Source organism: Lepidochelys olivacea, assembly GCF_965140295.1.
Source record: "Lepidochelys olivacea isolate rLepOli2 genome assembly, chromosome: 6".
Lineage (NCBI taxonomy): Eukaryota > Metazoa > Chordata > Testudines > Cheloniidae > Lepidochelys > Lepidochelys olivacea.
The window spans coordinates 82,207,002-82,231,076 of record NC_140416.1 but is presented as its reverse complement, the minus strand read 5'-3'; the positions used below and the strand labels follow the sequence as shown (position 1 = coordinate 82,231,076).

At 44.6% G+C, this 24,075-nt stretch overlaps 1 protein-coding gene across 1 annotated transcript in view; it reads left to right on the top strand.

Annotated features, from left to right (window-relative positions):
- BAZ1A (bromodomain adjacent to zinc finger domain 1A) overlaps window positions 1–24,075 on the top strand; it is a 115,505-nt gene that overhangs the window by 34,765 nt on the left and 56,665 nt on the right. Inside the window, exons 4-7 of the mRNA XM_084631997.1 lie at window positions 12,268–12,369; window positions 13,777–13,864; window positions 22,560–22,694; window positions 23,212–23,311. Of these exons, the coding sequence (XP_084488123.1) occupies window positions 12,268–12,369; window positions 13,777–13,864; window positions 22,560–22,694; window positions 23,212–23,311 (425 nt within the window). The remainder of the gene's footprint in view (window positions 1–12,267; window positions 12,370–13,776; window positions 13,865–22,559; window positions 22,695–23,211; window positions 23,312–24,075) is intronic.

Genomic DNA, 24,075 nt, shown 5'->3' with positions numbered 1-24,075 from the left:
TCTAAATAGATCAGCTTGCAGGATCAGGGCCATTACTTTTGAGTAGTCTGAAATGGTTATTACTACAATACAGTTTCTTCCTCATTTTCACAACCTGTTGTTACTTAGAAATATAAGTGGTACTGAATTCATAAACACTGTTCCAGAACCACGCTCAAAACTGTGACAATAAAGAACTAAAGATTTTCATGTCCCTGCATAGAAGAGACCTAGTCTTATTGTGGCTCTATGAATGGAACTTGGCTAAGCTTCTGTCTTCATGCTTTACGTTTGAAAAGAAATTGTAAATTAAAAAGATATTAATAGTTACAACAGTTTTTTGAATGGAAGAATAATTCTGTAGATACAAAGCCTTATTCCACAGTTTTCTTAGTGTATGTGTGTACATTAGTATCTTAAAAATTTGGTTATGTTTTATGTGTATTGCCATAAATGTTGTGTATTTTCTTCTAAACTTATTACAGTATTATAATGTCTATTACCGTTACACCCAAAAGGCCCAAAAGTAGGGCAAGAAAGAACTGAGATTTACTAAGGATATTTCTGTATGATGGACAAAGTCAGACGGACCAGATTGTGGCCTCAGTTATACTGGTGTTAATTTGGAGTAACTTCATATTGGCAAGTCACTTAGTTTACGTGCCTCACTTCCGCTACTTGTAAAATGAGGATAATTTACTCATCTGTGGGCATGACTACACTTGCAGATGTAGAGCGCTGTGAGTTAAACCAGCCCTTGGAGAGCGCAGTAGGGAAAGTGCTGCGGTGTGTTCACACTGTCAGCTGCAAGCGCACTGGTGTGTCCACATTTGTAGCACTTGCAAGGATAATGCCTTGAGATAGCATTATGGGCAGCTATCCCACAGAGCACCTCTTCCCATTCTGGCGCTGTGGCTTGTGGGAAGGGGGAAGAGGGGTGTGGGGCATTCTGGGTCTTGTCCCAACGCCCCGTGATGCTTCGCTTTGCATCCCAGCAATCCCTTTGCTTCCATCCACATCTGGTGCCATCTTTCAAAGTTTTTTGTACGGCGTGCTCTGTCTTCCCTTTCGGTCTGTGGGAATGGATCCCAAACTGCTGAGGAATATGCTGATGGGTCTCGCCAGCACGTCACGAATGGCAGTCGAGTTACTCCTTAAGCTGCAAACTGACGGTGAGGAGTCCGACGATGATGTCGACTCACATAACACTTACGACATGAGATTGCTTGTGGCATTCACGGACATACTCACCGCAGTGGAACACCGCTTTTGGGCCTGGGAAACAAGCACTGAGTGATGGGATCAGATCGTCATGCAAGTCTGGGATGACGAGCAGCGGCTGCAGAACTTTTGCATGAGAAAAGCCACTTTCATGGGACTGTGGGCTGAGTTTGCCGCCACCCTGCGGTGCAAGGACACGAGATTAAGAGCTGCCCTGCCGGTGGAGAAGTGGGTGGCTATTGCAGTCTGGAAGCTGGCAACTCCAGACAGCTACTGATAGGTCACTAACCAGTTTGGAGTGGGAAAGTCGACTATTGGAATCGTGTTGATGCAAGTTTGCAGAGCCATTAATCGCATCCTGCTCAGAAGAACTGTAACTCTGTGCAAAGCCAGCCACAATGTCATGCACGTTACCCAAATGGGTTTCCCTAACTGCTGAGGGGCGATAGATGGGTTGCATATTCCAATTCTGACACCAGCCCACCTAGCCTCCGAGTACGTTAATCGGAAGGGGTATTTCTTTATGGTTCTCCAGGCGCTTGTGGATCACCGTGGGCGTTTCATTGACATTAACGCAGGCTGGTCCGGAAAGGTGCATGATGCACACATCTTTCGGAACACTGGCCTGTTCAGGAAGCTGCAAGCCGGGACTTTCTTCCCAGACCAGAAGATCACCGTAGGGGAAGTTGAAAGGCCCATTGTGATCCTTGGAGACCCTGCTTACCCTTTAATGCCGTGGCTCATGAAACCCCACACAGGGAGCCTTGAGAGCAGCAGGGAGCGGTTCAACAATAGGCTGAGCCGGTGCAGAATGACTGTGGAGTGTGCTTTTGGCTGTTTGAAGGGCTGCTCGCACAGTCTGTATGGGAAGCTGGACGTGGCCGATGACAGCATCCCCACGGTTATATCCGCGTGCTGTACCTTCCATAACATTTGTGAAGGGAAGGGTGAACGATTCACTCAGGCATGGAACTCAGAGGTTCAACACCTGGAGGCTGAATCTGAACAGCCAGAGAGCAGGGCTATTAGAGGGGCCCAGCATGGGGCTGCAAGGATTAGGGATGCCTTGAGGGAGCAATTTGAGGCAGAAAGCCACCAGTAATGCTTGGTGCCCTGCATGGGAGTGAAGTGCAGTGGTTCCAATGTTAGTAGGAATCTGTTTTTGCTACATATGATACACTGACTTGCAGTGCCTGTTGCTTTCCTGGGCTAAGGTATCTTTTACTTAATGACATAATAAAGAGTGTTTTCAAAGCCAAAAAATTCATTTATTGAAAAGAAAATGCATTTATTGAAAAGAAACACAACTGCTTGGGAAACAGAAAGGGCAAGGGGGTGGGGTGGGGAACAGTACAATCACAGATTTGCGTATGTCCTGTTATCATACTCAGCCTTCCTGTCTGGGGTGCCGTTCAATGAGTGCTGCACTTCTGGCTGGCTAAAATGCATGGTGAGGGGGTTGAGCGCAGCAGGTAAGGGTCGTAGTTTGCAGGGCTGCGTGGTGAAGCTACAGGTGGCGGTGGCAGCTGGTGGCAATAAGAACCTGGATGTTACTTCATTCAGCATGTCCTCTATGCTTCTACGTGGCCGCTTCCTTATTCTTTGGAGTCTTTCGGCCATGGATAACAAGGACGGCTGGGATCTCAAGGTTACATCTCTAAAGCCAAAATGCAACACTTAACAGAGGCAGCATTGTTCACGCCAGACAGAGCAATGATTCGGCCACACGTAAAGTAGACAAGCACAGTCTACACAATAGCAGGAATTGCCTGTCCCAAAGTGAGTGCACATAACCCACAGGAGCCCCAAAATGGTGAGTAAGCACAGGGACAAGGGGGACTGATTGTTTCACCGCCGTACTGTCCTCTGGGGTTCTGTGCCTTGGGGAGAGCCAACATCTGCAGGGGGCCCCTATGCTGAACACTGTCACCACATTTTCCACAGGAGTTTGTCCTGGAAGATATCTCACTGCTGAGGTTGACCTGGGAAGCAAGGGAGGGTCTTCTACTGCAATGGGGCTTCCACCCTGGCCCATATACAGCTTGCCTGTGTGCAGCAATGGTTCCCCCACCCCTCACGGCACAGTGGCGCGGACATGTTAGCCTTACTGGGACAAGAAGCACAGTAGCTCTGTCAAGGAACCTGCACAAGCGGATTGCACAGTTTCTGCATGAGACCTTTGAAGAGATCACTGAGGCCAATTACCGTGATGTGAGAGAGCACATCAACGCCCTATTCCGCATCTAGGCATGCATGGATCCCTAACCCTCCTCGCCCCAAGAGCCCACACTGAACAACTTCCTTCTGAAAATAAAAGCCGCTTACTGGGCACCTCCTCTGGTGTTTGTCCTTCCCCAAGAACTGTCCGAACCGTGCGACTGGCTACCTTCCTCCTGGCTTGAGAACAGCTCCTGGCTGAATGCATCTAGGGATGCTGGGCTGTCTCCCTCCTCCTCAGCACCCTCGATCCCGCTTTCCTCCTTCTCCTGCCTTGTTGATCTGTGCTCTGAAGTGTCCATTGTGGTTTTAGGAGTGGATGTGGGGGCAGCCCCAAGTATTGTGTCCAGCTCTTTGTAGAAATGGCAGGTCGTGGGGGCAGCACCGGAGCAGTGGTTTGCCTTGCGGGCTTTGTGGTAGGCATTCTGCAGCTCCTTCACTTTAATCCTGCACTGCAGTGCGTCCTAGTCATGGCCTCTTTCCATCATGTCCCTTGATATCTGCCCGAGGGTATCATAATTCCTACGGCTGAAGCGCAGCTGGGACTGGACAGCTTATTCCCCCCAAACACTGATGGGGTCTAGCACCTCACCATTGCTTCACACTGGGGATCACCTGGCACGTGGAGGCATGGTCACCTGAAAAGATTCACTGAGAGCACTCCATGCCTTGCTGAGCAAACAGGAAGGGGATTTTCAAAATTCCCAGAGAATTTAAAGGGCGGGTCTGACGGTTGGTCACCTGAGGGCAGGACAGTAGAGTTCAAAGTGATGACCAGAGTGGCTAGAACAGGCATTGTGGGACACTTCTGGAGGCCGATCAGAGAGCATTAATAGACCAGGACGTCCACACTGGTGCTGCGGTGCAGCAAGCATTATGCTTCTCATCGAGGTGGATTACCAGGAGTGCTCCAGCCGCGGAGTCTGGGCGCTCTACTTGCCTTGCCAGTGTGGATGCATCATGAGTTAGGGCGCCCAGGGCTGCTTTAATGTGCTGTAACTTGCAAGTGTAGCCAAGCCCTGTATAAAACACTGTGAGGTCTATGGAACAAAAGTGCTTTGGAGTTACAAATTATTAGACCCCAATTTCGCAATTGACTGCATGCAGACTGGCTTCTTCATGCTCAGAGCACCCCATTGACTTTATTTAGGCTACATAGAGGTGAAGCAGTTCATCCTTGCATTGTCAGTTGCAGGTTTATTAATTATTCAGTTGATGTCAGGGTATGTAACAAGGATGCTCCTCGTGTAACTAAGCAAATAATGAAGGTAAACCTGTGGAATTTTATCTACTCTTGAATGATGTTTCTAGTGTCATGTAAGGGAGTGTCTGAATATTTAAAGAGAAGCCTTCTATCTTGAAATATGTGCACTCTCCCTGTTACAGGAGTATGAAATTCAAGGGAGGTTATCTTTAAATTTAATACAGATATGGGCTGCAATCCTGCAACTGGCTCTGTGCAGGGAGACCCATATGTTCAGCCAACCACAACAACTTCCACCCTGCAGAGCCAGCCGCAGGATTAGGGTTGATAACCTATCTTACTTGACTTTAATTTTTCTGGATTTTTTTTTTTTTTGAGAGGGAGGAGAGAAATTTTCTCATTTTCTATATAGAAAGGCTTGTTTTGGCTTGTTATTAAACAATATTATTATTATTTATTCTTTGCAGCTGTTTTCATTGATGGCATATCTAATCAACATTGCATGATATAAACATAAAGACCAAACTATTTCTATTACTAGAAGTTTAAAAATATAAAATTAAAATATTGAGAATTAGAAGAAATCGCAAAATTGGATAACATCATTAGATCATATCTGCTATTTCAAAATATTAAAAGTTTAAAAGTATTGACCATGTCCCCAAAAGAGCCTACCTGAGTATGCAGTCTTGCCACGAGTTTGTAGGTATTGTGGTCTTGAGTCTCAAACGCTTACTTACACAAGTAGTACTTAAATTTGTGAATAGTCCCATTGAATTGAGTGGGAAGATTTTGCAGTGCTAAACTTTTAGGGATTAAATTTTGTCATGTGTGGAAAACCTTTTCACCATAATAGATTTTATGTAAAGTCTGAATGTGTCTTGGGTACTAGTGAATTGGGTACTACGCATAATTGTTCATTGTAGCCTTTCTTCCAGACCATTCATTATTGTGAAAAATAAAACCAAAAATGAGTCTTGATTGAAAATTCTCTTTAGCAGAAGAGGTTAAAGTGCTCAGTTTGTCAGGTTCTTGATTCTCAGTTACATGTGCATTGCTTCAATTGAAAAGTGAGCAGCCATAGCTGGAATAGGGAGGAAAATGTAAAAATGGTGTGACAGTTACATGTGCATTCTGACAGGTTTCAGAGTAGCAGCCGTGTTAGTCTGTATTCGCAGAAAGAAAAGGAGTACTTGTGGCACCTTAGAGACTAACAAATACGCCCCCCTGGCCGACACCCTGAGAGCGAAGGGCTACGAGGTGCAGACGGATGCCCTGATTGAAGTGAGCTGTAATTCACAAAAGCTTATGCTCAAATAAATTTGTTAGTCTCTAAGGTGCCACAAGTACTCCTTTTCTTTTTACATGTGCATTGTTTCAATTGAAAAGTGAGCAGCCATAGTTGGAATAGGGAGGAAAATGTAAAGACGGTGTAACAAACTGCAGTACTGGTAAGAAAATAGTCTTTATTTTCTGTTCCCATTAACATCATTGGGCCAGGGTTATAAAAGGTTATGCCTCATCACACGGTAGCAGTCAATGTCCACTGTCTGCTTTTACAGAAAATGTTATTACTCTTTAATTGTTAAGATTGATACATGTTGTATAAAAAAAGAAAGTTACCAGAGGTTACTCTATCACCAGAGGAATAGTTTGACTGCAGAATCTCTAACTAGTCCAAAAAGTGTGACTTCATGATATGGATCAGATTGAAATTATTTTTTTGAGTTGTTTGTCCAGCCCTAGCTCTAATTCTAGATCTGGTGGGAGCTGAGGGCCGGATTAAAAGGTCTGACGGGCTGAATGTGGCCCGCGGGCCATAGTTTGCCCACTCCTGTTCTAGATAGTTTACTCCAGAGGGAATTCTGCACCAAAAAAATTAAAAACTATGCACACGATATTTTTAAATTCTGCATATTTTGTCAAAATAACACTATATAATCATGCCAGTGTCAGTTAATTTCAAAATACCTATCAGCAGCTATGTCTGTAAAAATACAGACACAAAAATATTCCCCCAACAGTAGAGAGTTAAGGAACCCCTAGGACAACCCAGTTCCTGTTTCTCTGCCCCCTCCCCACGAGAGCCCAGCATATTACCCCCCTAGCTCAGCTGTTCTCTCCCCCCCCCATCCCAGACATTTGCACGCACTCCCTACCCCACAGAGCCCAGCTGTGGACCCCCTACCCTCACCCCAGGCCCAGCTGTGGGGCACCCCCTATCCACCAGAGTCCAGCCATGGGGCACCCCCCAGCCCAGACACCCACACCCTGTGGAGACCAGCTGCAGGTCCCCCTCAACCCAACCACTTGCATCTCTTTTCCACCATAGCCCAGCTGTGGGGCACTCCCACAGCCCCTACACTAACACCTCTTCCTCACGAGAGTTCAACTATGTTCCCGATAAGCTGTGTGGCCAGGCTCTCAAGGGCCGTGCAGGCAGGAGGGGAGAGGCACACATGCCCCCAAGCTGCTGGGGAGAGGAGCCCCTCCATTGGACTGGCCTAGGCCTGCTAGAGCTGCCAGGGAGAGGCGTCCCTCCCCCAGCCCAGGCCCATTGGAGCTGCTGCTGCCAGGGAGAGACACCTCTCACCTGGCCCTGAGCTGCTGCAGCGAGGGCGGGTTGTGGGGGAGTCCTCTTTCCTCACGAGAGTTCAACTATGTTCCCGATAAGCTGTGTGGCCAGGCTCTCAAGGGCCGTGCAGGCAGGAGGGGAGAGGCACACATGCCCCCAAGCTGCTGGGGAGAGGAGCCCCTCCATTGGACTGGCCTAGGCCTGCTAGAGCTGCCAGGGAGAGGCGTCCCTCCCCCAGCCCAGGCCCATTGGAGCTGCTGCGGCCAGGGAGAGACACCTCTCACCTGGCCCTGAGCTGCTGCAGCGAGGGCGGGTTGTGGGGGAGTCCTCTCTCCCCTCTGCAGCACCCGGGCAGCCTGCACTCCAAGCCCCTCATCCCCAGCCCTACCGTAGAGCCCTCACCCCCCTAATCCTCTGCCCCAGCCCTGAGCCCCCCTTGTACCCCAAACCCTTCATCCCCAGCCCCACCCTAGAGCCCACACCCCCAGCCAGAGCCCCCCTTAGCCCTCTCTCACACTCCAAACCCCTCAGCCCCACCACATGCATTTTGTTATGTGCACCAGTATGAAAGTGATGTGTCACACATCCCCTCCATATTGGTGCACATAACAAAATTCATTCCACACATGGACATAAACAATTAGAGTGAACACTGGAGCGCAGGATCCAGAAGGAGAAACAGCGTGATGCTGGGTTCCTGATGCTTGTGTGATGTTTCCTGCATGCTGCCTTCTTCTTTCAGGGCGTGCTGGGTTCTGCAGCTGCTGGGAACCCTCCAGCTCCCACCCCTTCCCTGGCTGTGTCTTCTACTTGCGAGCTGGGCTTTGCTGAGTCCAGCAACCTCTAGTTGTGGCCAGCAGTTCTGCAGCCTATTTCTTTGGGAGGAAAGGAAATTCTGTGCATAATGTTAATTTCTGCGCAAATTCTGCAGTGCACAGTGGTGCAGAATTCCTCCAGTAGTAATAGTTACCTTGGAAAGAGCTCCTAATATGCTGTTTCATCTGAACTATACACATTCAGTAAAATATCCACTATCAGAAACCTTTACAGGAGTAGCAAAGTTTCAGTGCATTCTTGGTAGCTATGATGTTAGGTATTCCTATCCCGTAAGCTTGAAAGCATTGTCAGTAGGTTACACAAGTTTAAACCTTGCTCTGCAGATGTCCATAGATAGATAATCAGACTCTGCACTGGGAGAGAAATTCATGTCTTCACCCCATAAAGTAATTTGGTGTTGTGTGGGGCATAAGGGTTTGGGATCTTGGTGTGTGGAATTCATCCCACCCTGAACCTGCTAGCAGGCCACAAGGCTGCAGTGTAGTTTGTCAATGGCTACAATTTTAGCCTATTGCCTGCATAAATGGCTGCTGCCCTTCTTTGTCTCCTATCTAACTGGGAATCTGGCCCCAACAGCCTTTATAGAATATGCTGTGAAGAGGACCTTGTATGTACTCTGGATAGGTAAGTGAATCTTATCCTACCACATTAGCAGGAGAGGACCTTTATTTTATTTTATTTTATTTTTTGCTTTCAGCGCAATATTAGGAACCAGAAGGTCTGTTTGTTTTTTTTCCTGACTTCTACACAGATTCTTCACAGTTGTAAATTGGAGATAGTAATACATACCCTCAACATGGATGTTACAAGGCTTATTTCATGTTGATAAAGTGTTCTATAAAATCAAATTATTATTATTTTGACTTCAATGGCAGAATAATACAATAACTCTCAAAGTTCAGAACTCTTCCATGTGTAACAAAGTAATAACCCCAGTCTCTGCTCTTCTTCTCTAGAGAAGATTTTGCAATACAATAAGATCTGCAAATTCTAACTAGATAGCAGATTCTTGAGCCCTTTTATAAAAATGCAGGGCTCTTCTGTTGAGTCATCCTAGAGTCAGGTGCCAAAACCCTGCTTTAGGATTTAGGGTAATTACTGCTAATTTATGCTAGCAGGTGTGCCTCATTAGCTCCAGACAGGATCTAAAGGAGGTGTTTCTTTGAACTAGAGGAAGCCTAGGACTGAGGATATTTGAGAGGAAAGCCCTAGAAACATCTATACTTGAAGAGGAAGCTAAGGCTGAGAGTTTGTTGTGTTTTTAAGTTCCTCCTAAAGCTGGACACCAGAAGGGGGTAAGTTTGAAAACTGGTTCAGGGTCTTTTTGATCTGTTGAGGACTGGATAGGGGCCTAGCCTGTTCACACTAATATATATGTTGGTGGAATAAATTTGTGAGATTGGTCTTTATTTCCTTATCTCAGTCCCCTGATATGGGTGAGGGTTACAAAAGTTTCAGAGTCATACGGGAAAAACTATTCCTTTACTCTAGCTTTCAGTTACATTGAGTGTTGGGATTGTGAACCTACTTAAAATGGATAAAGGAGTTGAGAAAACACTCTTAATGCTGCATATTCTGATTGATTTTGTTTTCTACTGGAGTGTTAGACTGAGAAGGTTCCCATTTACTTGAGCCCATCTGAATGAATGGCAGCAAACATGGTGATGTATGGTGGGGGAACTAGCCTGTTCATAATTCATATGAGGGAAGCACTCTAATACAAATTTTTGTTGTTTTAGTTTTCTTACCTTCAGATTATAGAAGATTAATCTAAGTGTGGAAGACCTGATCTCATATGAAAGTCTTCAAGATGTGACACATCCAATCTCAGCAAACTCACTCTCTCAAAAATTATCTTCATACAATCAAAAGAAAATGAAAGGGTCCTTCAGTGCTATCCTGACTAAACTATATTTAATAAATTTCAAACAATATATCAGTACAATATCAGTACTTCTTAAAATCTTGTTAAATTGGGGGTTTATTGACTTCTTAGTTAGCCATAGCAGTCTAGCTGTAAGTGATTTGGACAATTTTTTGATTACCTAAATTTTTATTTGAGAGTATGGTCTGTATGACTTTAGTAGTTTCAAACCTCCACCCTTTAACAGATATTATTCATTTTATGTATTTCCAAGAATTTGGATTAGAGTGCTAGTTCACACGTCCAACAGATATGGTGCCATGAGCAAGACTAATACCTACCTCCTTTGAGGTAGGGGTGTGTATATTTAAATCAAACAAAACTCTCCAGAAATAATCTGGATTTAAGACTTTATCAGCTGGGAAATCATTTAACCATTGTAAGCAACTCCTTCAGGAGTGGTTTTTGTTTTATAAAGAGAGAGATCCTAAGTCTGGGTAAGAGACCCTTGTTTCTTGTTTTCAGAGGACACTGGCTCCGTCTTATAGGGTTGTTTATCAGTTTGGGGTTTTTTTTGTAAAATTTGTCCAATTGTGCATCGTATCTTGTATATATGAGAATGCTGGGGCAAATTTCAGATCTGTAACCCTTATATAAGATTCCAAAAATCTCTTGCATGTGTTCTTCTAGGAATAAAAATAGTTTCAAGAATGGTAAAAGAAAAGCAAGCTACAAAGGGCAATAGAGTCCATCTTCAAGGATTTCATGAATTCTACAAGGACTGAATGGCATTACAGTGTATTGCCAAAAAGATACCAGTCCTTCCATGTAATTCATATTCCCATCCAGATCCAATATTATTTTTGATTTGTCCAGTCCTGTGCCTGCCAAAGCAGTAGCACTTTGAAATTATGGATGAAAAGCACTATTATGAGAGTTAAGTAGTATTATTTAACAATAAAACACAAGATAGTTGAAACAAAATAAAATCATAACAACTTCACACCACTTAGTTTCATTGTTGTATGTTTTTTGTACACAAATAGTACCATTATCATTCTGTTTAAAGCATAGTGTCTAATTTTTAATAATCAAATAGTGTTAAAATATTGGCTTAGATGTGTTTTGGTGATGCTTAGTCTCACAAGCACAGGCGAAGGAAAGCCTCTTCATTTTGATGATGAACAGGGATCCTAGTTTTCTGTGATAAACCAAAATTCTGTCCAAAAAAATGACAACATAAAAATCTGCATTTTTCCACTATTGAAATGAAACGCTGAACTTTAGTTTCCCTAGCCACAATAGATATAGGTATGAGTTGAACACAATTTAATTGATATACAGTAGAACCCTGTTTATCTGAGCCTCCATTATCTGGCTCTCCCGGGGCTAACAGGGCTGGTCTTGGGCAGTCAGCTTCTGTGTGGCTGGGGCTCCAACTGTCAGCGCTGCTCAGGGTTGCATGCTCGAGCCCCTCCCCATCTTAAAATAAGAGATAGAAAGCTCTTTGCTGAGTCTCCTGATTCTCCCAGTATTTGATTATCCAATCTGGCCCTGGTCCCAATTAGATCAGATAAACACGGTTCCACTGTAATTTTAAAGTTTATTCAAAAATCAACCAGAAGAGGGGGAGGTTGTGCACATTGAATAAATGACACTGGTACTTTCAGTAAAATTTAGTTTAATATTTTTTTCTCTGTAAAAACAAAAATTCTGCATTTTTCCATGAGAAACTGATTTCTAGGATCCCTGATGATGAAAAATACATAAGCCTGCAGTTTCCACGGCATGCATCCGATGAAGTGAGCTGTAGCTCACGAAAGCTCATGCTCAAATAAATTGGTTAGTCTCTAAGGTGCCACAAGTACTCCTTTTCTTTTTGTCTCTACTGTACTAATTCGTCATAAGAGGTGACTGTTTCTTAGAATGTATCATGACTACCTTTTTGTCAGTCAGTTTTTCTAAAAAGTTGAAGTAATGCATTGTCTGGTGAAGCCTCTTCCTATTACAGCAGTATGGTTATTTTCCTCTCCTTTGCTTGATTTGTGTCAGTAGCTGATGGTAACAGCATGAACTTTGGAGTATGGACTTAAATTGTAAAATAATATTTGTCTTTATTAGACTATCTTGTTCTGTCTGATTTTAAAACTAAATGCAAGTACACATGTATTTGGCATTTTTATTATTTTGTTTAGAAGTTGGTGAGTTGATTGACATCAGTGGAAGTTATGGGTGCCACTGTATGTGCTAATGTACTTTCCAGAGGCTTGTTGTGTTGGTAAATATAATTACTTTTAAGATCCGTGTTCCAAAATCTGTTTAGAAATGTGATTTTGTGTTCAAAACACCTTATTTTATTTTACTTTTTAGGAAGAAAAAAGCATTAATTGATCCCTCCTTGTTCAAGTACAAAGTCCAGCCTATTAAAAAAGAACTATATGAATCTGTTACTGTAAAAGCATCTCAGATAAGGTAAAAATTACTGTTTTGTACGTAAATTAGAATTACAGTGTTGGAATTATGCACTGTATTGTCTTCACTATGAGTACTGTATATAGTTCATAGTAAGATTATGTCTGATGAAAATAACACTCGGTTTTACTATGTATTCAACACTCATTTAGAAATACCGAAGCCAAACATTCTATCTGTGCCTCACAGATCTTTTGTATTATTTCTGTAGTATTTGTATTGTAAACTGTATACATTTTAGCTATATAGACTTTGAATAGTTTGAAACTGGGGAGCTGAGTTTTTAAGCAATTGACATTTTGACAGGATATAATTGTTGCTCTTTAAAATTGTTAGAGTAAGTCTATTAAAAACCTTCAAACTGTGATAAGTTTTTAAAATCTTTCTTTTCTTTTTTAAGAGTAAATTGTGCATCAACTTCCATAGTGTGAAATCTGAGTGATTCTAGTGGTATTTGATGTATTAACACTGACTCAGTCTGGAACTAAATTATATATACTGTAATCAGTCTCGAGTAGCATGAGAAATAGGTGCAATAAGAAAGAAGAAAAAAAATACACAGGCTTGAGAATGGAAGGGATGGTCTTGTGGCTAAAACACTGGGCTGTCACTTGAAACCTGGGTTCAATTGCCAGTTGTGTCACAGACTTCTTGTGACACTGGGCAAGTCATTTAATCTTTGTCCCTGACTCAGTCTGTCTCTGTTCAGCAAGCACTTAAGCACATGTTTAGTTTTAAAGGATGGACTTAAACACATACTTTAAATGCTTTGCTGAACTAGGGCCTTTGTACCTCACTTCCCCATCTATGAAATGAGAATACTAATATTTATTTTATCTCACTGTCTCTCTTGTCTATTTAGATTGTAAATAAACCTTCAGGGAAGGTGTTTTTTCTTGTTGATGAGAGTGTACAGTGCCTACCACAATGGGGCCCCCATCTTGGTCAGGACCTCTAGATCCCATTGCAGAACAAATAACTCATATTATTGTTTTTGTTTAATATTGGGAGGAGATCTGCAGAGTCAGTGATACAGAGATGGTTTTTCGTGTGTGTACACAGTCGTATGAAATCTCTTACTCTGTGTATAGACACATGTTAAGTGATATGATTACACTGGTTTTAAAACAAAAGTCAAAGTCTGGATATATAAAATAATATTTGGGTACAATTAAACTTTTTTATGTGAATCTTGATTCTCATTAAGATTGTTGAGAACAATAGTTGTCTAAGACCATACTAAATTAAAACTTTACTAAGAAAATAACATATGATTTCTGCCTTCTGACACACTGTTTCTGTGTTCTTATCTGAAGTGTGATCTGTAAATTTACATTAGTTATGAATGTAGATTGACTTTAGTTGGTAATGTTGCTTGTTTTTTTGTTTTTGTTAAACACACCATAGCCGGAGGAAACATCTCTTTTCTCGTGATAGACTTAAACTTTTTTTGAAGCAACACTGTGAACCACATGATGGAGTCATTAGAACTAAGGTAAATAAGTGGTTAAATTGTTTGTAGAAGAGAGAGTATTATAATCTAGAAATATGATTATATGAACTCACATTTCCTCTTCTTAGACTTTTTTACTGAAAAGAAAGTTAGCTGCTTTCATTATAAAGTATTATTATTATTTTTATTTATTTTACTAGGTGAAAATTTTAGTAGGTTTTCTGCTTTCATCAGCCAAACTATACAGCTGGTGTGTTCTTTAAGCTATACAAAATTCAGTGAGTAAGACATGGCACAATAAGCTAGTGTCACTCTACTATAATGTCTCTCTTCAGATAAAATGATTCAGGGCTTGTCTTTACTGCAACAGTTCAAGTTAATACACTTGAGTTACCCCATGTGAAATAACCTCGCTCGAGTGAGGGACATCTACACTGGCAAAGTTACAGTGCTGCTCAGAGAGCACAGAAGGAAAACTGCTGTTGTGTGTTCACACTGTCAGCCGCCTGCGCAGTAGCGTGTTTGCACTTGCAGCGCTATTCGGAGCGGTGCACTCTGGGCAGCTATCCCACAGAGCACCTCTTTCTCTTTTGCCGCTAAGACTTGTGGGAAGGTGGAGGGGGTTGCAGGGCATCCTGGGTCCTGTCCGAATACCCAATTATGCACTGCTTTGGATCCCAGCAATCCCTGTGCTTCTGTCCACATTTGGCTCCATCTTTCAACTGTTTGTATACTGCGCACCCTGCCTCTTCGATCTGCAGGAATGGATCCCAAACTGCTGACCAGTATGCTGCTCGCTCTGACCAACACTCTGACCTTAAATTACAAAGGCAACAGGAGTTTGACATTGATCTTGCCACGCGTAGTAGCTACGACACAAGATTGCTTGTGGCATTCATGGAGGCGCTGACCACAGCGGAACGCTGCTTTTGAGCTCAGGAAACAAGCACTGAGTGATGGGAATCACATTGTGATGCATGTCTGGGATGACGAGCAGTGGCTGCAGAACTTTTGCATGAGGAAAACCACATTCATGGGACTGTGTGGTGAGCTTGCCCCAGCCCTGCGGCGCAAGGACACAAGAATGAGAGATGCCCTGTCACCGGAGAAATGCATGCCGATTGCACTGTAGAAGCTGGCTGCTTCAGACTGCTACCGATCAGTTGCTAAACAGTTCAATGGTCAACTTTCCCACTCCGGACTCATGTTGACAGAAGTGTGCAGTGCCATTAATCGCATCCTGCTCTGAAAGACCATGACTTTGGGCAACATGCGTGACATTGTGGATGGCTTTGCACAAATGGGCTTCCCTAACTGTGGAGGGGTGCATTCCAGTTCTGGCACCAGACCACCTAGCCACCGAGTACATTAATCGCAAGGGGTATTTCTCAATGGTTCTCCAGGCACTTGTGGATCACCGTGGGCATTTCAGAGACATTTACGCAGGCTGGTCCGGAAAGGTGCGTGACGCACTCATCTTTCAGAACACTGGCCTGTTCAAGAAGTTGCAAGCGGAGAGTTTCTTCCTGGACCAGACGATCACTGTAGGGGAAATCGAAATGCCCATTGTGATCCTGGGAGACCCCGCCTACCCCTTAATGCTGTGGCTTATGAAGCCATACACGAGGCAACTTGACAGCAGCAAGGAGCAGTTCAACAACAGGCTGAGCAAGTGCAGAATGACTGTTGAGTGTGCATGTGGCTGTTTAAAAGACCGCTGGCGATGCCTGTATGGGAAGCTGAACTTTGCCGATGACACTGTTCCTGTGCTTATAGCTGCGTGCTGTATCCTCCATAATATTTGTGAGGGGAAGGGTGAAAGCTTCACCCAGGGCTAGACTGCAGAGGCTCAGCACCTGTAGGCTGAGTTTGAACAGCCAGAGACCAGAGCTGTTAGAGGGGCACAGTGTGGGTCCATAAGAATCAGGGATGCCTTGAGGGAGCAATTTGAAGGTGAAAGCCCCAATATTTGTTGCTGTGCTTGGGATTGCAGTGCTTGTAGTGCTAGGACGTGATTGGTGCATATGAGGCAAGAAGGGGGCTTAACATTGTCTGTTGCTTTCAGTGCTCTATTTGCTTTCACTTATAGAATAAAGATTGCTTTCAAACCAACACAATTGTTTTATTAAAAGACAACAACCAGAGGAGAGAGTCAAACAAAAACATACATCAGCAGGAAGGGGGATGGGGGGAAAAGGGAAGGTCTCAAGAGGAGGAGGGGTTCTGAGATGGCTACAGATCTGTGACTGTCCAGGGATCATACCCAGCCTTCTCCTTTGGAGTACAATGCAGCTGGTGCTGTACTTCAGTAGGGGCCAAACTGCAGAGGGATGGGTGTTGAGTGAAGTGGGCAGTGGGAGTCCACAGTGCTGGACTGCGAGGACTAGAATGCTGCAGGAAGAGAGTGGAGCCGAGAGGTTGATAACAGTGAGTTGGGGGTGGGGGCATGGGAAGCAACAGCAGCTGCAGGGGAGGGCAGGCGTGGAGCTGCTTGGTTTGCAGTGCTAGTATCCCCTGGAGTGTGTGTCCACTTAGTGCTCCATAAAGTTTAGAGCCGCTCTGTGGCCTCTTTCTGGTGTGCTGCATTCTCCTTTCGCTGCCCCGCCACTCCTTCAGTTCCTGTTTCTCGGCGGCGGAGTGCATCATAACCTCACGGAGAAAGTCCTCCTTCGTTCTTTTGGGCCGCTTTCTAATTCTGCACAGCTGTTTCGCCGCTGATAACAAAGAGGGAAGCTGGGCTCCCAAGGTCATCTCTGTGAAGTTTTAAATGCAACATTTTACAGAAGAAGTATTGTTTGCAACACGGACAACACTGATTCAGTGCTTTAAAACACCGCCGCTATTCACACACTTGTCGCTAACTGGCTGACCCCAGGCAAGCACACAAGCTACACTACTGCCAAAATGGTGAGTAGCTGCAGGGGCAGAGTAAATCACTCTTCTGGGACCCTGCTGAACAATGGGCACATGGCTCCTGTGGAGAGCCAGCACTGCAGGAGGGCCTGATAATCATTCCTGTCCCCATACTTCTCCACAGGATGTGATCATTATGGAAGATACCTCGCTGCTGAGGGTGAGCAGGGAATCAAGGGAGGGTTTTCTCCAAGCCTGTGGCTTTTGCACGGGCCCTGTGTGGCTTGCCTGTGTGCAGCAATGGTGTCTCCCCTGCTCCCCACCCTTCCTGTGACAGCAAAGTGGCACAGGAAAGTTACCCTTAATGGGGCAATAAACAAAGCAGCTCTGTCGAAGAACCTGCAGTAGCGGATTGCCCAGTATCTCGTCCATCCTCCCCGTGGAAGGAAAAGGCCTGGGTAGAGACCGTCGAATTGTGGAAGTCAACGAATGGCTATGCAGGTGGTGTCGGAGAGAAGGCTTTGGATTCTTTGACCATGGGATGGTGCTCCAAGAAGGAGGAGTGCAAGGCAGAGATGGGCTCCACCTAACAAAGAGAGGGAAGAGCATCTTTGCAAGCAGGCTGGCTAACTTAGTGAGGAGGGCTTTAAACTAGGTTCACCGGGGGAAGGAGACCAAAGCCCTGAGGTAAGTGGGGAAGTGGGATACCGGGAGGAAGCAGGAGCACGTGAGAAGGGAGGGCTCCTGCCTCATACTGAGAAAGAGAGGCGAGCAGCGAGTTATCTCAAGTGCCTATACACAAATGCACAAAGCCTGGGAAACAAGCAGGGAGAACTGGAAGTCCTGGCACAGTCAAGGAATTTTGATGTGATTGGAATAACAGAGACTTGATGGGATAACTCACATGACTGGAGTACTGTCATGGATGGATATAAGCTGTTCAGGAAGGACAGGCAGGGCAGAAAATGGGGGAGTTGCACTGTATGTAAGAGATCAGTATGACTGCTCAGAGCTCAAATATGAAACTGCAGAAAAACCTAAGAGTCTCTGGATTAAGTTTAGAAGTGTGAGCAACAAGGGTGATGTCGTGGTGGGAATCTACTATAGACCACCGGACCAGGGGGATGCGGTGGACAAGGCTTTCTTCCGGCAACTCGCAGAAGTTACTAGATCGCACGCTCTGGTTCTCATGGGAGACTTCAATCACCCTGATATTTGCTGGGAGAGCAATACAGCGGTGCACAGACAATCCAGGAAGTTTTTGGAAAGGGTAGGGGACAATTTCCTGGTGCAAGTGCTGGAGGAACCAACTAGGGGCAGAGCTCTTCTTGACCTGCTGCTCACAAACTGGGAAAAATTAGTAGGGGAAGCTAAAGTGGATGGGAACCTAGGAGGCAGTGACCATGAGATGGTCGAGTTCAGGATCCTGACACAAGGAAGAAAGGAAAGCAGCAGAATATGGACCCTAGAATTCAGAAAAGCAGACTTTGACTCCCTCAGGGAACTGATGGGCAAGATCCCCTGGGAGAATAACGTGAGGGGGAAAGGAGTCCAGGAGAGCTGGCTGTATTTTAAAGAATCCTTATTGAGGTAACAGGGAAAACCATCCCGATGTGTAGAAAGAATAGTAAATATGGCAGGCGACCAGCTTGGCTTAACAGTGAAATCCTTGCTGATCTTAAATACAAAAAAGAAGCTTCCAAGAAGTGGAAGATGGTACAAATGACCAGGGATGAGTATAAAAATATTGCTCGGGGATGCAGGAGTGATATCAGGAAGGCCAAATCACACCTGGAGTTGCAGCTAGCAAGAGATGTTCAGAGTAACAAGAAGGGTTTCTTCAGGCATGTTAGCAACAAGAAGAAAGTCCAGGAAAGTGTGGGCCCCTTACTGAATGAGGGAGGCAACGTAGTGACAGAGGATGTGGAAAAAGCTAATGTACTCAATGCTTTTTTTTGCCTCTGTCTTCACGAACAAGGTCAGCTCCCAGACTACTGCACTGGGCAGCACTGCATGGAGAGAAGGTGACCAGCCCTCTGTGGAGAAAGAAGTGGTTTGGGACTATTTAGAAAAGCTGGACATGCACAAGTCCATGGGGCCGGATGCGTTGCATCCGAGAGTGCTAAAGGAGTTGGTGGATGTGATTGCAGAGCCATTGGCCGTTATCTTTGAAAACTCATGGCGATTGGGGGAAGTCCCGGACGACTAGAAAAAGGCTAATGTAGTGCCCATCTTTTAAAAAAGGAAAGGAGGAGGATCCTGGGAACTACAGGTCAGTCAGCCTCACCTCAGTCCCTGGAAAAATCATGGAGCAGGTCCTCAAGGAATCAATTCTGAAGCACTTAGAGGAGAGGAAAGTGATCAGGAACAGTCAGCATGGATTCACCAAGGGCAAGTCATTCCTGACTAATCTAATTGCCTTCTATGATAACTGGTTCTGTGGATGAGGGGAAAGCGGTGGATGTGGTGTTCCTTGACTTTAGCAAAGCTTTTGATATGGTCTCCCACAGTATTGTTGCCAGCAAGTTAAAGAAGTATGGGCTGGATGAATGGACCATACGGTGGATAGAAAGCTGGCTAGATCATCGGGCTCAACGGGTAGTGATCAATGGCTCCATGTCTAGTTGGCAGCCGGTATCAAGTGGAGTGCCCCAAGGGTCGGTCCTGGGGTCGGTTTTGTTCAATATCTTCATACATGATCTGGAGGATGGTGTGGATTGCACCCTCAGCAAGTTTGCAGATGACACTAAACTGGGAGGAGAGGTAGATAAGCTGGAGGGTAGGGATAGGATACAGAGTGACCTAGACAAATTGGAGGATTGGGCCAAAAGAAATCTGATGAGGTTCAACAAGGACAAGTGCAGAGTCCTGCACTTAGGATGGAAGAATGCCATGCACCACTACAGACTAGGGACCGAATGGCTTGGCAGCAGTTCTGCAGAAAAGGACCTAGAGGTTACAGTGGATGAGAAGCTGGATATGAGTCAACAGTGTGACCTTGTTGCCAAGAAGGCCAATGGATTTTGGGATGTATAAGTAGGGGCATTGCCAGCAGATCGAGGGACGTGATCGTTCCCCTCTATTCGACACTGGTGAGGCCTCATCTGGAGTACTGTGTCCAGTTTTCAGCCCCACACTACAAGAAGGATGTGGAAAAATTGGAAAGAGTCCAGCGGAGGGCAACAAAAATGATTAGGGGACTGGAACACATGAGTTATTGGGAGAGGCTGAGGGAACTGGGGATGTTTAGTCTGCGGAAGAGAAGAATGAGGGGGGATTTGATAGCTGCTTTCAACTACCTGAAAGGAGGTTCCAAAGAGGATGGACCTAGGCTGTTCTCAGTGGTAGCAGATGACAGAACAAGGAGTAATGGTCTCAAGTTGCAATGGGGGAGGTTTCGGTTGGATATTAGGAAAAAGTTTTTCACTAGGAGGGTGGTGAAGCACTAGAATGGGTTACCTAGGGAGATGGTGGAATCTCCATCCTTAGTGGTTTTTAAGGCCAGGCTTGATAAAGCCCTGGCTGGGATGATTTAGTTGGAGATTAGGTCCTGCTTTGAGCAGGGGGTTGGACTAGATGACCTCCTGAGGTCCCTTCCAACCCTGATATTCTATGATCTCCACGAGAGTTTTCTGGGGCTCGCCAAGATCTGACTGCTGTGACTGGCTGGGGTCCTCCAGGGTAGGAAAGAGCTCCTGACTGCATGCATCTCTGGCCTCTGATTCATCCTCTGCCTCTGATTCTCCCTCCCCCTCTTCATCCAAGATTTCCTCCTCCTGGCTTGGTCCACTTTCGACTGGCACGTGAGCCAGCGGACTATCCACAGAGGCCTTCGCAGTGGAGGTGGGGTCGCCAGCAAGTATCATGTCCAGCTCTTTGTAGAATCAGGAGCTTGTGGGCGCAGCACCGTAGCAGCAGTTTGCCCCCCGCACCTTGTGGTAGGCGTTCTGCAGCTCCTTCACTTTTATCCTACACTGCAGTGTGTCCCAGTCGTGGCCCCTTTTTTATCATGCATCATGAAATCTGTCCGTAGGTATCATAATTCATATGGCTGGAGTGCAGCTGGGACTGCACTGCCTCCTCTCCCCAACTACTGATGAGGTCCAGCAGTTTGGCATTGTTCCAACCGGGGGATTGCCTGGTGCATGGAGCAGGCATGGCCACCTGGGAAGATGTACTGAGACCATTGCACACATCACCGAGCAAACAGGAAGAGGACTTTCAAATTTGCAAAGGAATGTACAGACAATGGGGATGAGAACTGGTCACCTGAGGGCCGGGCAGTAGAGTTCAAACCTATGACCAGACAGGTGAGAACATGCATGGACACCTCCCGGAGGCCAGTCGCAGCACTGTAATTGCCATGGAGTCTACATTGGCACTGTAGCCCTAGCGCAGAAAGCTCTATGCCTCTCGTCAGGGTGATTTGTGGTGGGTTTGTTTTGTTTGTTTTTTTGTAGCGTGCTATAGCTGCGCAGTTTGTGCGCTCTAAGTGGCTTGGCAGTGTGTACATCTTGGCAATTACAGCACAGAAAGCTGCGTTCCTGCTCAGAAACTCGCCAGTGTAGACAGGGCCTGAGAGCGACTACACTGAAACAACTCTCAAACTATGCAGTATGTTTAGATTAGCAGACTGATTTTTTAACAGTTGATGACCTGTTGTAATTTATGCACTGGGGATGGAGCAGTTTAATTACCTCTGTCAGCAGCACTCTAGTTTCAATCCACCCTCCCTGGGAGACCAACTAGCTCAAGTTTAAAGCACCCCTTAATTTGAGCTACAGATTTGAATGTGTGGATTAGGAGCAAAACTCCAAGTTACAGCTCTAGTTAATTATGTAGTAAAGACAAACCCTAAATCTGTAACATTAATGAGACCTATGTGTGTGCAGGGGTCCAACTGACCTCAGTGGGCCTTGGATCAGGCCCTAGATCAGGGGTTCTCAAACTTCATTGCACCGTGACCCCTTCTGACAACAAATATGACCCCAGGAGGGGAGCCTGAAGCCTGAGCCCACCCAAGCCCCATCACCTTGGGCAGGGGGACCAAAGCCAGGAACTGGTAAAACTCAGAACTCTAAAGGTTTGCGGTGAGATTCTGTGCTGCGTCTCTTAGATGTGGAACATGGAATTCACACTACAGAGGACAGGGGGTTAAGGCCACCTTCCAATCTTGTGCTCTGCCATGGCTGAAGGGGCCCGCCATGTAATTTAGGCACCAAAGGCTGTCTAAGTTATGGCAACTTTCTAGCCTGCCCTTTTTCCTTCCTGTAGCACGGCCCAGAATCTCTGCAGTGCTGTGCTGATCCCACTCTGGATACACTCCTTCTAGCCCCACACATGCCTTTACTTGCAAGAGGTCCTTGGAAGATAGCCCAACTGCTGTCTTCCGCTGTGCCAGTGCTGGGTGAATCTTCTCCTGGACACACATGGGTTTTAGAGCCTTTTTACACTGCTCAAGCCCTTTTGTGTGGTGTAAAGGGACCAGAGTGAGGGTTAGACTCTCCTCTCTGAATTCCAGTCTTGACAGAGACGTAAGAGAAACACACGTTTGTGTTAAGTTAGTTCAAAATGAAATTGTAATTTTAAAGTCTGCATGTACATTATGTTGCGGCCAAGTTCTGCCTTCAGGCATACGTGCACTATTCCCATTACATTCGGTGGGAGCTGCAAGATAGTTTGAGATCTCAATCTCTTATTAATCTGTCTCTGTATTTTTGCTGGATTGATTCTGCATTTGAACCATTGTAGAAGAGAATTTTTTTTTTTTCCCTTTGAGCTAACAAATATTCATCTAGTTACTTTCATTGTCTTTCTGAAAGCATGGTTTCCTAATTAGGTAACTTCATAACAAATATCTATACTTTCATATTCCCGTATTAAGGCAATGTCACTTGCAAAATACAAGATAGCAGAAAAAGATTTCTCCTACTTCTTCTCTGATGACCCACCTACATTTATCTTCAGTACCGCAAACAAAAGGCGAGGGAGGCCTCCAAAGAGGATATCTATTAGTCGTGTAAGTAATCACAAAAACTGAACTACTTCGGTCTTGAAAATGAATTGTATATCTGGCATAAAGTAGATCTTGTCTTACATTTGGGGACACAAACAGAGCGCAAGCATGATATTTAACCTTTTAATTTCAACAGGTGGTGGAAAAAGGAGTATAGATAAATGCATGTGAGAGGGTTCTACCATCCAGAAAGGTAGCAGAAAATTAGCTTTCCAGTACGTCTACTGTAGGGTGCAGTTGGTGACTTGCACACTAAAACTACCTTCGCTTGCAACCAAAATGAAAACTATATAACGTGTCCCTAATTACACAGGATTCTAGCACAACCTAGAACTCTAAATTTATTAATTATTAAACTGCAGAGAATCTTCCTGGTCTTTCCATTATTAGACAAATGCCTGAGGAGCAGTGTGCTTCAGTGTGAAGTAAAGCTACAGTTGTTCTTTGTTTATATAGCTCTTGAAAGAATGTGATGAACTGCAATATATTTTCCCACATAGTTGCTGTGTTCTTTTTCCAGGACAAGATTGCTAGTAAACAAAATACTCCAGGAAATAGAAGTAAAGTGGCAAAGGAAAGGGCAAGACTCCAGAAACAAAAAGAAGAAATGCAGGCCATGGGTAAGTTCAGCCCTCCTGTGATTGTTAACATCAGTTCCTGTAGACCCAAGAGCTTACTGTAATAATGGCATTTTGGGTATCTGCCTTTTTAAAATGAAAATTTTAATGACTTGTTTCAATGCTTGAGGTTGTCTCCCTGATGCCTCTATTATATTATAGTAGTATTGTATCACAGGCAGTCAAATTATACTGCTCTCTTCTGTAAAGTTAAGTAGCAGACAAAATGTGAGGGAAATTCACCAAACACGTTTTTATTTTTAAGTCTAATATAAGTGCTATAGGCTCAGTATGTACAAAACCATGGACTTGTAAATCCAGATGATTGATTGATATACACAGAGAGAGAGAGAGATAATCAATCTCTGATTAGAAGGAAGAACTATATGAAAGACTACTTCAGAAGTTTAACCAAAAATGAACACGAACCCCTATCTAAATCTACAAGAAGTCTTACCAAAAGCTAACCAGACACTTTAATAATCCTGGACATGTCATTTCACAGAGACTTGGAGCTTGCTTACATGACAAAATTGTTCCGGTGTGATTTCAAACTATTTTTGTGAAATCAGTGCAAACCTTTGTATGGATACTCTTTTTTTTTTTTTCTTTTTTTTCTTTTTTTTTCAGTTTGAGAGGCTTATTTGGTTTAGTTTTAAGGTGAGAAGGAATTGGTTTAGCTAGACCAAAACAAGCCTGGTTTAAACTAGTGTTCATACAGCCTTTACACCAGTTTTTAAAACTATTTAAATTAAACCAGTGCAGCT